Source organism: Prionailurus bengalensis, chromosome A3, assembly GCF_016509475.1.
Source record: "Prionailurus bengalensis isolate Pbe53 chromosome A3, Fcat_Pben_1.1_paternal_pri, whole genome shotgun sequence".
NCBI classification, from domain to species: domain Eukaryota; kingdom Metazoa; phylum Chordata; class Mammalia; order Carnivora; family Felidae; genus Prionailurus; species Prionailurus bengalensis.
In genome coordinates, this window is record NC_057354.1 from 12,862,886 (window position 1) to 12,876,815 (window position 13,930).

The 13,930-nt window shown below is 53.4% G+C and overlaps 1 protein-coding gene across 1 annotated transcript in view; it reads left to right on the forward strand.

Moving 5' to 3' along the window:
• PREX1 (phosphatidylinositol-3,4,5-trisphosphate dependent Rac exchange factor 1) overlaps positions 1-13,930 on the forward strand; it is a 184,040-nt gene that overhangs the window by 97,264 nt on the left and 72,846 nt on the right. Inside the window, exons 5-6 of the mRNA XM_043553726.1 lie at positions 738-839; positions 7,743-7,904. Of these exons, the coding sequence (XP_043409661.1) occupies positions 738-839; positions 7,743-7,904 (264 nt within the window). The remainder of the gene's footprint in view (positions 1-737; positions 840-7,742; positions 7,905-13,930) is intronic.

Genomic DNA, 13,930 nt, shown 5'->3' on the forward strand with positions numbered 1-13,930 from the left:
CAGTCTACCATAGGCATAGTTTCCCAGTCTTCAGTTGATGGTTATTTTTATTATTTTTTTTGGAAATTATTTTAAATTATTTTTACTGTTTATTTTTGAGAGAGAGCACGCGAGAGCAAGCTGGGGAGGGGCAAGGAGAGGGGGACAGAGGATCTGAGCAGGCTGCACCCTGTCAGCACAGAGCCCAGTGTGGGGCTCGAACTCACAAAACGCGAGCAGTTGATGGCTCTTTACCTCACTTTCTGTTGTTTGCTATTCCATACGAGGCAGTTTTGAATGTCCATGCTCCTGCGTCTGGTGCGTGTCTCGAACCTCCGATAGTTCCTATAGATCAGGAGTTAGCAAACTTTTCTGTAAAAGGCCAGACAGTAAACATTTCAGGTTTTGTGACTGCATGGTCTCTGTTGCAACTACTCAGCTCTGCCGTGGTGGCTTGGAAGCAACCAGATATGGCACGAAAGCAAATAGATGTGGCTCTGTTGCAGGAAATCCTTGGTTACCAAGACAGGCAGTGGGCAGGATTTGGCCCACGGGCCGTCGATTGCCAGCCCCTGATCTGGGCTTTGTGCTGGCTTGAAGAGATGCATATTTTCATTTTCATCTCCCCTGGGTGTTGCTAAATTGCTTCCAAAGTCTGTCGCGGTGTTTTAAGAGGGCTCCCCATGGTTCTTTGAAGGTGGCCAAATCCCTTTGCCATCCCTGGTGAGTTTTAATGAAGGTCTTATGTCCTTTCGCAGAGCTGCATGCTTCTGGGAGGCCGGAAGACCACAGACATCCCTCTGGAGGGCTACCTGCTGTCTCCAATTCAGAGGATTTGCAAGTACCCCCTTCTCCTCAAGGTGAGATGTTCACCCAGCTCCTCTCTCTGCAATAGAAGTGACAGAAAACCCAGCTCTGACAGGCTTAATCAAAACACTTGTGAGTTCAAGTAGCTGAGACGTGTAGGGGTGGTGCTGGCTCTGGGCCGGGCCGGATCCCTCCACGACCTTCTGCTTTCCACTGTTCAGCTCTGTTTTCCGTGTGGTACCAGGTGGTTGTGTTACCCTGGCCTCACACCTCCCAAAGTTCAAGGATAGTGGGAAAGAGGGAACCTTTCTTTTAGTAGCTCTGACATGAGTTCCCAGAGTCCCTCAGGCTTTGGCCACCCGTGGCCGGAAGAATGTGATGTTCTGAGTGGCTTGGGCCTGAGTCATGTGGTTTAATGTGAGCCAATTACATGAAATCTTTGCTTGTGCCCTTTATTCTTCTCCCAGGTGCATGAGCTTGCACTTTACCCCAGCGGCTACGAGCTGGGCAGTGTTGGGCTCTGATTGGTTGAGACGTGGTCCAGTGACCGTGAGCTGGGCTGCGCTATGTTTTCATTGGCTGATATCAGGATCAGGTGCTCCACGCCTGACCCAGTCACTCTGAGCAAACGAGCTCTAATTGGTGCAGATTTATGTCATGTGCTCCCACCTCCAACCAATCACACGACCCCACAGGCCACAGGGTGGGGGACGCGGGAGCTCCTCATCACTGTCCTGGCTGTTTGCAGAAGAGGATACGGGTGATGCTGGGTGCACTGAGCTCAAACCACACACCTGCTGTCTTCTTCACTGTTTAGCCACCTTTGATTTAGCGTTGGTAGGGCGGCCCAGGGAAGATTTGCTGCTTGGGTGGTGACCCAAGAATTCTTTTTTAAATTATTATTATTTTTAAATTTTTTATTTATTGTATGTGTGTGTGTGTGTGTGAGAGAGAGAGAGAGAGAGAGAGAGAGAGAGAGAGAGCAGGGGAGGGGCAGAGGGAGAGGGAGAGAGAATCTCAAGCAGGCCCCATGCCTAGTGTAGAGCCCAATAAGGGCCTCGATCCCATGACCCCGAGATCATGACCTGAGCCAAAATCGAGAGTCAGATGCTTAACCGACTGATCCACTCAGGCGCCCCAGAAATCTTAATTCTCAGCTTCAGAGTTGGCTTCTGGTTGGATCCCTAGCTGGGTGGATGGCCCTGCCACCGTCTGCTGCTCTCCACCCAGGGTTTTCGACCCTTGGAAATGGTGGCCGTTGGCCCAAGCCTGCCCTGGCTCCATCCCGAAGGCCTGGCATCTGACGGCTGTTCCTTGGGGGTCCCTGCTGGTGGATTAATTTGGCTGATGGTGCCTCATTCATGCACCTGTCATTGAGGACACATGCATCCTTGCTCCTCCATCAACTGGAAGGCAGAGCGGAGGGAGGGGAAGATTACTAGGGCCAACCTGAACTTGGCTTTCTGCTGGAGATGGTGGGGGACCCTTGAGTCTCCGAGCTGGACCAGACCCTTTCAGGGGTCTGTGAACAGAGGCCTCTAACCTGTGCAGCCATGGCTGGTGGGACAGAACTCTCTGTACCTCCTCTGGCCTCCTGCTGTTTGTCTGTCCCAGGGATCTCAAAAGGACCTTCTGTGTTTGTTCTCGCCACTGCTCTTGACCCGTAAACACGTGTTTGAAATGCTGTGTGTCTCTAGCTCTTCACCTTGGTGCAGAAGGAGCTCCAGGTGGAACTTGCAAACTGGTAGCCTGTGGCTTGAACTGGACCTACAGGTGTGCTTCATTAGGTCTGTCTGGTGGTGTTTTCCAAACGTGCACTGGATGCCTGCATTTAAGAGGCAGGGCTCTGTAGCAGTTTAGGGCAAGGGGTTGCCAACCCTGTGGCCTGTGAGCCAGACCTAGCCCGTGGCCTGTTTTTGTACAACACAGGAGCTAAGAATGATGTTTACATTTTTTTAAAGGGTTGTTAAAAAAAAAAAACAACAGACCCAAAAAACAAACAAAGAAGACTGTGTCACAGAGGCCGGATGTGGCCAACAAAGCCTAAAATATTTACTATCTGGCCCTTTGCAGAAAAAGTCTGCTGACCCCTGGGGTAGAGCCAGGCTTTGCAGCCATAGGCTGCTGGGATTTCAATTCTAGCTCCACCATTTACTCGCTGCCTGACTTGGTGCACGTCACTTCTCTGGGCCTCAGTTTACTCACGTGTAATATGTGGTTTGTATTAACACAGACGGCTGTTATTCATACAGATGATCGGGCATCTATTCACTTAATTCTTAGAACAACTCGATGAGCGAGGCCCTGCGGTTAGCCCCACTTGGGAGACTGAGGCACAGAGGAAGGAAGTGGCCAGTTCCAGACCACATAGTAGGGGAGCTGTAGGGCTCACGATTTGAGCCCTTTTCTAGAGGTCTGCCCTCCAACCATGAGGCTACCCTGCCTGTTAAGCACTTTGGGGAATTAAGCTGCCAGAGTGCTTGGGTTCTGGGGATGCTGACCTTCTCAGTTCCCTAAGCGGGGGTCTGGGAAGGTTGGTGGCCTTGGTTTTGTGGCTCAGTGGCTGCTCTGTTCCTTCTTTCCTGGGTTTTAAAACCTTGAACATCTGCCCCATTAGAGCAAAGGCCGACTCTAGCCCCACAGCCCAACCGAGGCTTCCTAGGTGTTAACCCTTTGGTTTCTGGACCTTGGAAAAGTCTGGGGTCTCAGCGGGTGTGGGGAGTGACTGTTTCCATAACGTATTTTATTTTATTTTATTTTATTTATTTATTTATTTCAACGTTTTTTTATTTATTTTTGGGACAGAGAGAGACAGAGCATGAACGGGGGAGGGGCAGAGAGAGAGGGAGACACAGAATAGGAAACAGGCTCCAGGCTCTGAGCCATCAGCCCAGAGCCTGACGCCGGGCTCGAACTCACAGACCGCGAGACCGTGACCTGGCTGAAGTCGGACGCTTAACCGACTGCGCCACCCAGGCGCCCCTCCATAACGTATTTTAACAAGCAGTGGAGCTAGACCTATGTATGGGGGCGGACTGTAAGCTCGCAATGGGAGGCCCAGGCGTTTCTGAGGCCCCAGGGGCCACAGTTTGGTCTGGTGGGATCTATGGGCTCTGGATTCCCAGGAGAGCAGACGGAGAAGAACAGAACTAGAGTAACTGCCCACAGGAAATGATGATGCAGCCTGGCTGTGGGTTTGCTGTCCTGACCAAATGGCTGTTTACTTGCCCCGTTTCCTCGGTCTCCAGCTGTGTTTACCGGGAGTGCAGATAGCACCGGGGACCAGCCAGCAGGCCCTTGGATTCCTGCGGGGACGTGCCATGCTCCCCGCCTGACAGAATTGCTCTGTGCCCTGGCCTCTGGCACCCACAGCTGGAACGTTTGCATCAGAGAACAGCTGGGATTGTGGACGACTCTTCATACCCCTCCTGAGTCCCTCCTTCCTGTCACATTTTCCAGCGGATTTTAAAAGACGATGCCATGAGCCCAAACCCTCAAGCTTCCTCCTCCGGCCCCTGCAACGCTGACGCCCTCACAGATGTCCCTGTGGCCCTCTGAGCCCCCTTGTTTGAGCTGAACTCCGAAGCCAGTAGGCAGACAGGGTCAAGGAGCCCGGGTGGGAAGACAGAAGAGGCGAGATTGAAAGCCTCATTGGGAGCAGCCCGAAAAAGGCTGAAGTTGAACATTGCCTAAGAATAGCCGGAACATTCTATCTCAGCCTCCAGCCCAGGCTCAGGATAGACAGTTGGCATTTTTAGGCTTTGTTGAGTTTTCCATCAGTGTTTCCAGGGAAATGATTCAGGTTTGGGGTAATGCCCCTAGTGCTCAAATGACAGGTGCCTGAGGGGAGGCTGACTGTCACTGCCCCTTTCGGTTGTTTCCTGGTGATGCACAGATCTCACTGGGCCACTGTGCACCAGCTGCTGGCGTGGCTCAGGACCCCCAGTGGTGAACGTGTCCCTGCCCATCTCCAGTCAGACTGGACCTGGTGCATAATGGAGACGGGTCAAGGCAGGTGCAGGGCAAGCTGGACGGGCCCTTCAGCCCAAAAGGGGGCAGCTGCCACTCCAGCGCCCCCCCCGTTCTCCTTTGCCTCCTATGTCCTTGGCCCTTTCCCCTCCACTTCCTTAGCTGGTGACTCACCTTTCGGACCTCCAATCACAAGTGGGCCCAGGGCTCAGTCTTTGGGCCTTTTCTCTCTCTAGACTTGCTCCTGGAGTGGCCTCATCCACTTTGTGGCCTTTAAAGAAACAAAAAAAAATGTATTCAAAATTTGTGTAACCTTCATCATGATAATTTTAGACTATTTTCATCACCCTCCAAAGAAACTCCAGACCCATTAACAGTCACTCCGCTTTCCCTCAGCCCCTGGCAACCACTCATCTACTTCCGGTCTCTGTGGATTTGCCTGCTCTGGACCTTTCTTTTCGATGGAATCCTAGAATATGCAGCCTCTTGTGTCTGGCTTCTCTTCCTTAGCACAGTGCTTTCCAGGCTCACCCACACTGCAGCCTGAATCATAACTTCGTTCCCTTTTTAGATGAATAACATTCCGCTGTATAGAACCACATTTTATCCATTCATTCACTAACGAACATTTGGGTCGTTTGCACTTTCTGGCCGTTACGAACAAAGCTGCCGTGAACATCCATGTACAAGTATTTTGTGGACATTCCCAGGGCTGTGAATCCCATCTCTGTGTCCAACTTGCAGCCTGGACCTGTCGGCCAAATTCCAGACCTGTTCTCCTGCCCACTCAGCTTCCCTACTTGGACGTCAGACAGGCGTCTCCTATCTGACGTGCCCAAAACGAAATGCTTGGCTCTCCCCTTCCCCCAGACTGGTCTCCCCGCCCTGCCACCCCCTTGTCCCCATTTCCATAAATGGCCTCTTTTTTCTGGTTGCTCAGGCCAAACCCAAGCTGTCTCTGGCTCACCCTACGTCCAGTCTATTAGGAGGCCCCATTGGCTCTGCCTTTGGACTCTTTCTTGAGTTCAGCCCTTCTAGCTGCTCCCTGGGCCCCTGCCACAGCCCCCACTGGGTCTTCCTGCCCCTGCCCTTGTGCCCCACTGTCTCTTCTCAACTCAGCAGGTAAGTCTGAGCCAGTTCACGTCATTTTCCCTCAAAACCCTCTAGCAGCTCCCTGTCACTCACATTTAAATCCAGATTCCTCCTCACTGACACCTGTAAGGTGTCACACAGTTAATCTGTATTTCTCTCTGACCCCCTCTGCTTCTTCTCCCATCCCTCTCACTCTGCTCCAGCCACGTCTGTCCCCTTGCCACCCTCTGAACACAACAGGTTCCTGCCCCAGGGCCTTTGCACTTGCAATTTCCTCAGGGACATCATTACCTTAGATATCCTGAGGCTCGCTCTCTCATCTCGTCAGGGCTCTGTTGCTCACTTGTCCCCTCCGTGGAGAGGCCTTGTCTGACCACCCCAGCTATAGCAGAAGAAACACCTCTGCCATTCTCTGTCCCTTCACCCTGTTTTAATTTTTCTTCACAGTCCCTCTCCCTAGCTCACATTCTGTTCTGTGACTCCTGGTGTACGGATTGATTTTTTCTGACTCCTCATTAGGGCGTCGGCTTGGCCAGGGCAGGGGTTTAGGCCTGTTTTGTTTGTTGCTGTTCCCTCAGTGCCCCGATGGCCGGGGGCTGGCGTGTTTCCCGGAGTTGGGACACGTACCGCGCAGAGCTGGCACGTGAAGAACCTCTATGGGCGGCGAGCGGTGGGGGGAGGAGGCGGGCAGCCCTGGAAACCAGCGAACCCCACAGTGAGCGTGTTCTTCTCTTGGCAAATTCCCGGGAGTCTTCCTGATTCCCTCCAGGAGAGGGTTCTGGCTGGTGCTGCACCATCGGAGGGTTTTAAGGCCGTTTATTCGTTCCCCAACTGCTGTGGAGTCCCTGTTACGTGGAAGGCTTCATCCCAGGTGCTAGGTGCACAGTGGACAAAACGGCCCAGAGCCCTACCTCTGTGGGACTGCCACTCTGCTGGGGGAGACAGTCAGTGGACGAATAGGAAATGAACGTGTTTGTAGAGTTGTCGTGTTGCTGTGGAGCAGAAATATTTCAGGCCAAGATGGTTGGTAAGGACCAGGTGATGGGCTGCGAGGGTGACCTTTGAGCAGAGACCAGGAGAAGGTGAGGAAGGGGGCCGTACAGGTAGCCCGGGGAAGAGTCTGCCAGATAGAGGGCATAGTTAGTGCAAAGGCCCTGTGGCAGGACTGTGTCTGAGGAACAGTGAGGAGGCTGCCCTGGGTGGGATGTTTTTATATTATTCAACAGCTGAGAAAACTGGGGCTTGGTGGGGTCAGTATGTGTGGCTGCCTCTCTGACCTCCTGATCTCTGTCTTGTCTGTTTTTTCTCTCTTTTCCTTTCTTTCTCATTTACTCTCCTCCAGCCACGTGCCCTCCTCACTCTTCCTCATGACGTGTCCCGTATGCTCAGACCTCAGATCCTTTGCGTTAGCTGTACCCTCTGTGTGGCACGGTCTTCCCCAGGAGTTTGGCAGGATTCCCTCCCTTGCTTGATCCGGAGTCTCTGTTCAGATGTCACCTCCTCTGAGAGGCCTCCCTGATCTCCCCATTTGAAAGAACACTTCCCTTCCCCAGACCTTCTAGCCCGTCATTCGGATTTGCCTTCCTGGTATTTATCACCACCTGACAGTGTTTTGTACATGCCATTTCTCTTCATTTGGGCTCATCTCCTCTACTAGAATGTAATACCTGCCAGGTGAGGAATTTTCCTCTGGTGACAAATGAAGAAGGCGCTCAGGGGACATTGAATGAATGAATGAATGAGTCAATGAATGAATGATGTTCCCCGGCCCCAGGACACCCAGTTTGTACCAAGCGTTGCTGGGATTTGGCTCAGGGCCAGGTGACATGGACGCCGTGTTTGGTCCCCTGCGGGTTGGGTTGGTGTGCCTCATCCCTGTCCCCACCTCCCCCCAGGAGCTCGCCAAGAGGACCCCCGGCAAGCACCCCGACCACCCCGCGGTCCAGAGCGCCCTGCAGGCCATGAAGACCGTCTGCTCTAACATCAACGAGACCAAGCGGCAGATGGAAAAGCTGGAGGCCTTGGAGCAGCTGCAGTCCCACATCGAAGGCTGGGAGGTGCGTCTGGGGCAGGTGGCCTCCTGGGCTCCAGCGGGGCCCGAGGCGGCGGCAGGGGGGGGGGGTGCGCACAGCTGCGGGTATAGACGGCGGGTGGACACCACGTTCAGCCTGGAGGGCGCATGTTGTTGGGCTCACGTGGTGTTTGTTGAAAAGAAAAGCAAACAGTTTAATTGTTTTCCGGTTGAGCCCCCATAAGAGCCTCGATTTCAAGGTTCCACGACAGCAGCCTCTAGAAGCTCCAGTTTTCCTCAGTCCCCCCCTCTCCCCGTTGCTCCCCAGTCTCTCTCCTTCACGTGTTGCCGTGTCTGCCCGGTGTCCATAGGCCTCGGGGCTTTTGGTGCCAAGGTGCAGGGTAGTGTTTAAGGCTCGGCTCCAGGACAGAATTCTGGCTTTGACCCTCCCCTGCTGGGCGACTTCAGGCAAATGGCTTAAGCCCTCTGAACTTCAGTTTCCTCATCTGTTCCTGGCACGTGACAGGCCCTCCGTACAGGGTGGGTGTTGCTAATACTCCCGTCACGCCGACGAGGGCATGGGGTCTTGAAACCTTCTCATGGTGCCTCATTTATTCACTTAAGCCTCTGTGTCTCCCTTGGATTATTAGAGATTTCCTACAAATCTGTTGAAGGACATGGAAAAAGCTGGATACATAAAAAATATCAGAGTAAATACAGCTGGAACGGAAGATCAAAAGCAAAGATGAAATGCTTCTAGATTGTTCTCTGGATCGTGTGCCTCACACCCTGTGGGTTTCCTGGCACTTGCTACGTTTGGGATTTTTCCGCTTCTTTTCCCCGTGGTCGGGAATCCCGAATGTGAGAGTCTGGCTGTGGAGAAGGGGTTCGGGGAGGAGGCGGGTATCGTGGATTAGCGCTGGCCGCCCAACCCCCTTCCGCTGGGCCTTCCTTTCCCGCCGAAGCCAGAGAACAAAGGGCTGCGTTTCCCAGTCGCCCTTGTAGGTTAGGTTTGTGACGTGAATGGCCAAAATCGGATCCAGCCGCTTGAGATTGAGAAGCTGGGGTGGGACACAAGCCACCCCTGTGCTGTCTTTGCCACAAAGCCCAGCTGTGGTGGGGCTGGGCTGTCTGCATTAGCATCTTAGCAGAGGGGCCGGGTCGCAGCTTCCTGGGTGTCAAAGAGGCACGGGACATCCGCTGGCTGGCGGTGGTGCACGTGCAGCAGGCAGGTGATGGCTTTGCAGCTGACAGTTGAGCAGCAGCTCCCGAGGCCTGGACGCAGCAGGGTGGTGTTCTCCTGTGGTACCAGCTCGGGCAGATGGCGTGTGACCTCCCGTCTCCCAGCTGGGGCAGAGGCCGGCTGTGCAGTGTTGTTGGTTTTCTGGGAGCCCCGGTTTGGGTTCCTGCTTCCTGTAGACCATCTGAAGATTGAGTAAGCCCCTTATCTCTTTCTGCTTAAAGTATGTAGCCTAGGCGCGCCTGGGGGGCTCAGTCGGTCGAGCGTCCGACTTCGGCTCAGGTCACGATCTCACGGTTCGTGGGTTCGAGCCCCGCAACGGGCTCTGTGCTGACCGCTCAGAGCATGGAGCCTGTTTCGGATTCTGTGTCTCCCTCTCTCTCTGCCCCTCCCCCCCCCCAAAAATGAATAAACGTTAACAAAAATATGTAGCTCGGTTTCTATTTCCTACAATGCAAATTGCCAGAAAGGTGTGCCAGTTAGGGTGTGTTGTCTTAGGCCTTGTTTCAGCCCCGTGATGCCAGAGCTCCCGTTCTGTCTCTTGCCTTCCCCTCCTGGTTCCATGAGAGCAGTAGCTCCAGGAGCTCCCGTTTCCAAGCAGGAGGAGACAGGGGCATGGCCGGGGCAGTGAGAGGGAACTCTTCTCCTCAGTGGAGGGAAGCCTTTCCCAGAAGCCCCGAAGAGACTTCTCCTTTCGTCTCCTTGACCAGTAGGTCACATGGCCGCTGTCAGCAAATATGCTAAGCTACAGAGCTGGTAGAGAGGATGTACTTAAGCCTCTTTGGGCTTTGAGCTTCCTGACGGCCAAGGTGAAGAGAGCAGGAGACATAAGTTACTCAATATTTATTTTCAAAAAAGGAAGATAGCAGTTCTTCTGGGAGGCAGAGAGTTTCCTGGAAACCAGCTGAAAAAGACATTTCTCACATGCGTCCCTGTGGAGAGGAGTATTGAGCAAGCATTTTGGCAGCCAGAGCAGAAGTGATTTCTAGATGTCGGCTTCTGGTCAGGGCCTCGGGAAATAAGAACTAAGGGTCTTTGGGGCCCTTTTAGACCCTGAAAAATCTACAATTTGAGAGTGGTCCTTATTTTGATCGCTGTTTCTTAGCACAGTAGGAAATAAAGTGAGCTGGAGTGAATAACCAGTGGCAATTACTGAGCCCCTGTTACATGTTTCCGATACTAAGGGGAGGTGGTATGATTATTGCCATTGGACAGATAAAGAAACTGAGGCATGGGGACTTGATTTGGAAACCCAGCTCTGTAACTTTGTCCTGCCTCAGGCGACTTTGTGGTGCTCTCCCGACCTTATTTGCCCCCGATTGCCTAATTTTAGTAATAATGTCTCTGAAGGTACCACCTGGTGTCATCCTGAGGCTAGAGTGAAATGCAGAATATGAATGCTCTTTAGAAAAAGTAACATGGTTTCTGTGCGGTAGTAGAAAGTTGTTGTTATAACGTTTATTTAAGTAATCTCTATACCCAACGTGGGGCTTGAACTCATGACCCTGAGATGAAGAGTCACATGCTCTTCTGATGGAGTCAGCCGGGTAGGATGGTTTTTTAAATGCAGTTTGATCCTTAGGCGATATAAAAATAATATGTCATAGCTAGAAAAAATCATGTGTAACAGTGAGGCTACCTGCAAAGGTTTCCTGCTCTCTGTAGTCACAGCCTCGGGGGCCGGTGAATGGCAGTGGTTACAGATCTTTACTTCTGATAATCTTCCTGATTATTACTGATCTTTCTGTCTGACCTCTTGCCAATCTGGTTAGACGGCTGCCATTTAGCTCTTGGAATTTGGCTGGCAAGGGACTCATTTTGGGAGGAGGGAGAATCTCTCCTTGGCTACTTTCTTGCTGTGTGTTTGGGCTTGCATCATCAGTTTGATCTCCCAAAGCTGTTCCACCCCGCCCCCCCCCCCCATCCTTTGTCCTTTTCAAAAGTCCAAGACTGGTTTACTTAAAACCAGATAAGTTAATCCATAAATCCGTTTTACTAAGGACGTGGAAATGGGAGTAGGTTGTGATGCGGAAGTGAGTGAATGAGCCAGCTCACTGCGGGGAGGGGGTTCCTTGTCCTCAGTTTCCTCGTCTGAAGAGTCTGGATAGTGGTGGTCCCCCCCCCCCCCCTCGGGTCGCTTGAGGATTTGGGAGTGGATACATGCACGGCGCTCAGAACAGTGCTCTTTCCTTGGCTCAGAGCGCATGCTCCGTAAGCATCCAGAGGAGCTGTGGCAGCAAAGCTGGATTTCTTTCTTCTTCTTTCTTCTTTCTTCGTCTTCTCCTTCTTCGAAAAAGCATCCTGCAACTTTAGCTGCAGCTCATACCCGCTGTGGGCTGACCCTCCCGCAGGGGACACTCTGGATGCACGCCCCCACGGACTTTTGTGTAAAGCTCACGGTAATAAAAAGAAATGCATGTTCTTAATAAGAAAGAAACTGGGCACGCTCAGCTTCCTGGCTCTGGAAACGTGTCACCCACGAGGGGACAGAAGGAAACAGGAGTTAACAGGAGGAAACATGGAATTATTATTAAAGAAAAGAAAAGAAAAGAAAAAGACCATAACCAGAGGTTCTCTTGTGTTCTTCTCACCCTTCCTGCGATGCCTTGTGCTCCAGGGGCTGTGGTCTCTCCCCTTTGGAGACTCCTGTTCTAGACCAACGGTTGCATAGAAAGCCCTTCAGGTTATCAGGTTACCTTCTAAGAGGCAGACACCTGCCCTGGGTAGTAGAGGCTGGTGGGTGGGAGAGTCAGGCCAGCGTGTCTGGTTCAGATCCCAGCTCGCTCGCCGACCAGCCATGTGTCCCTTTCCTCCTCTGTAACGTGAGAGTTTCTTGAGGATTAACTGGGTTTGTATAAAACACTCAGAATGGTCGTGGGCTCGTGGTGAGCTTTGCCCGTCTCTACGTGTCAGTGCTTCTGTCGGTGGGGTCTGTACTGTGTAGACCCCTAGCCCTGACTGGTGGACACCTTGGTGTGTAGGCTGCTTCCTGTGTATCTGATTTTCAGCACCACCCCTGACCCAGATTCAAGGAGAGCGTCAGGGCCAGCTGACCTGGGGAGACCGAGGGCCAGCTGGACTTCTCGGCAAAGCTAGGGTGGAAGGGGGCATCCCCCTCTAGTGTCCCTGGCATTTCAGGTGTATTTGCTAGGTGGTCTTTGGTCAAGGCTGGGGGGGGGCAGCTTCCCAGGCTGGGTTCAGTGACTCCCCGTGGTCCCTTGATGTTGACAAAGAGGTCAGGTCTAGGCCTGCGTGACGTCGGGCTTCTGGGCCCTGCAGTCGGGGCAGTTCCCAGAGTCACACACAAGCAGATAAAATCCCCCTGTGGAGTCTGGAAGGGCTGGTGGGTGGGCCTGAGTGGGGTGAGGGGAGGCGGGGAGGCGTGTGGTCTCCGGGAACTGCCGAACTGCTGTGTGCCCCCAGCAGGCCATTGATGGAGCCTCATCACCCCGGAGTCACGCTCACCCTGTTTGCAAGGATACTGGGGGTCCAGAAGGTTCTTCGTCACGGGGGCCCTGAGCCTGGTGGGGCAGGCTCACGACCTCGCTGGGTGGCTGTGTGTGGAGTCCGATTTCTGCCTGCAGTGTAGGCATCTGTGCTGTGACTTCTGTGAACGGGTGCTCGCTCCTGCCCTAGGCTGCCCAGCTCTTGACCACAGGAAGGTGGTTTTCCAGAACCCCAAGGGGGCCCCACAGGGGTCTCTGGCACTTCAGGCTGGTGAGTTTGCTGTGCCCAGCCGGGCTGCGGGCACGGAGCAGGAGAGACTGCGGCGGGCGGTGAGCAGAAAGCCTGATGTCTGAGTTTCTAGAACCAGTTCCCCTTACTGGGTCTTGGAAATAACTGAGTAAGCGCATCTCACCGGGGTACGAACTCCTTGGTTCTGGGTGTTGAGTGTTTGGGGAAGGCGACTTTGTGAACCATTCTCCCCCTTTCTTTCTCCAGTTCATCTCTGGGCGGAGACGGCATCACGTCTCAGTCTCCGGTCACTGTAATCCGCAGGTCTCGTCAGACGAACCTCCCTGGACCCCACTCTTGTGTGGTAGCCCTCAGGCCTCCGTGTCATTGCTGTTGCCAGCCTATCAATGGGGCCTGGTCCTTACCTTAACGTACTGGTTCTAGTACAGGGCTGGCTGCTGAACGGAGAGATGATGGCATGAGTGAGGGAGAAGATTCTTCCTCTGTAGCAGACGGGGCGGCTCTGCTCCGTGTGGACCCGGGTTCCTTCCAGCTTCTTTCTCTGCCATCTGCTACGGCATACTCCCACCGCCATGGCTGTCTGCCAGCCCGTGGCAAGAGCCAAGGGAAGAAGAGGAGAGCAAGCTCTCTCCTTTCAAGGGAATAGTGTAAAAGTGGGGCACACTGGCCATGATTTAGTCACATGACCGCAGCTGGAACAAGGGATGCTGGGAAATGGAGTCTGCGGCCGAAACCGAATCTGTCAGTCAGTGTCGGCTAAACTCCATTCCTGTGCTTGCTCGACGAGGAGCATGGACAGCTGGCGTCCTGTGCCCTCCCAGGTGTGTTTCCAGCTTCCTCTCGTTCAGCACTGTGGGCGCTCCGTGCCACGGTCCTTGGGCCTCCCCGAGCTCCCGACAAACCTGTGTCGTCCCCCCAGTTCCTTTGCTGACGCCACCGCCTGGAACCTCACAGAGGTTCAGTGAACCTCACGCACACTTAGCGTCTTAGCCTCCCCGTCACTTAGCATAGATGGCCGGCTAGAGGTTGGGAACGGTCTCCATCTGTCGTCATGTCTGCAGCTGATGTTCGCGCTGTGTTTATCACCTGCTCTACAGGCATTTCCTGAGCACCTGCTGTGTGCTCGAGAGTGTTAC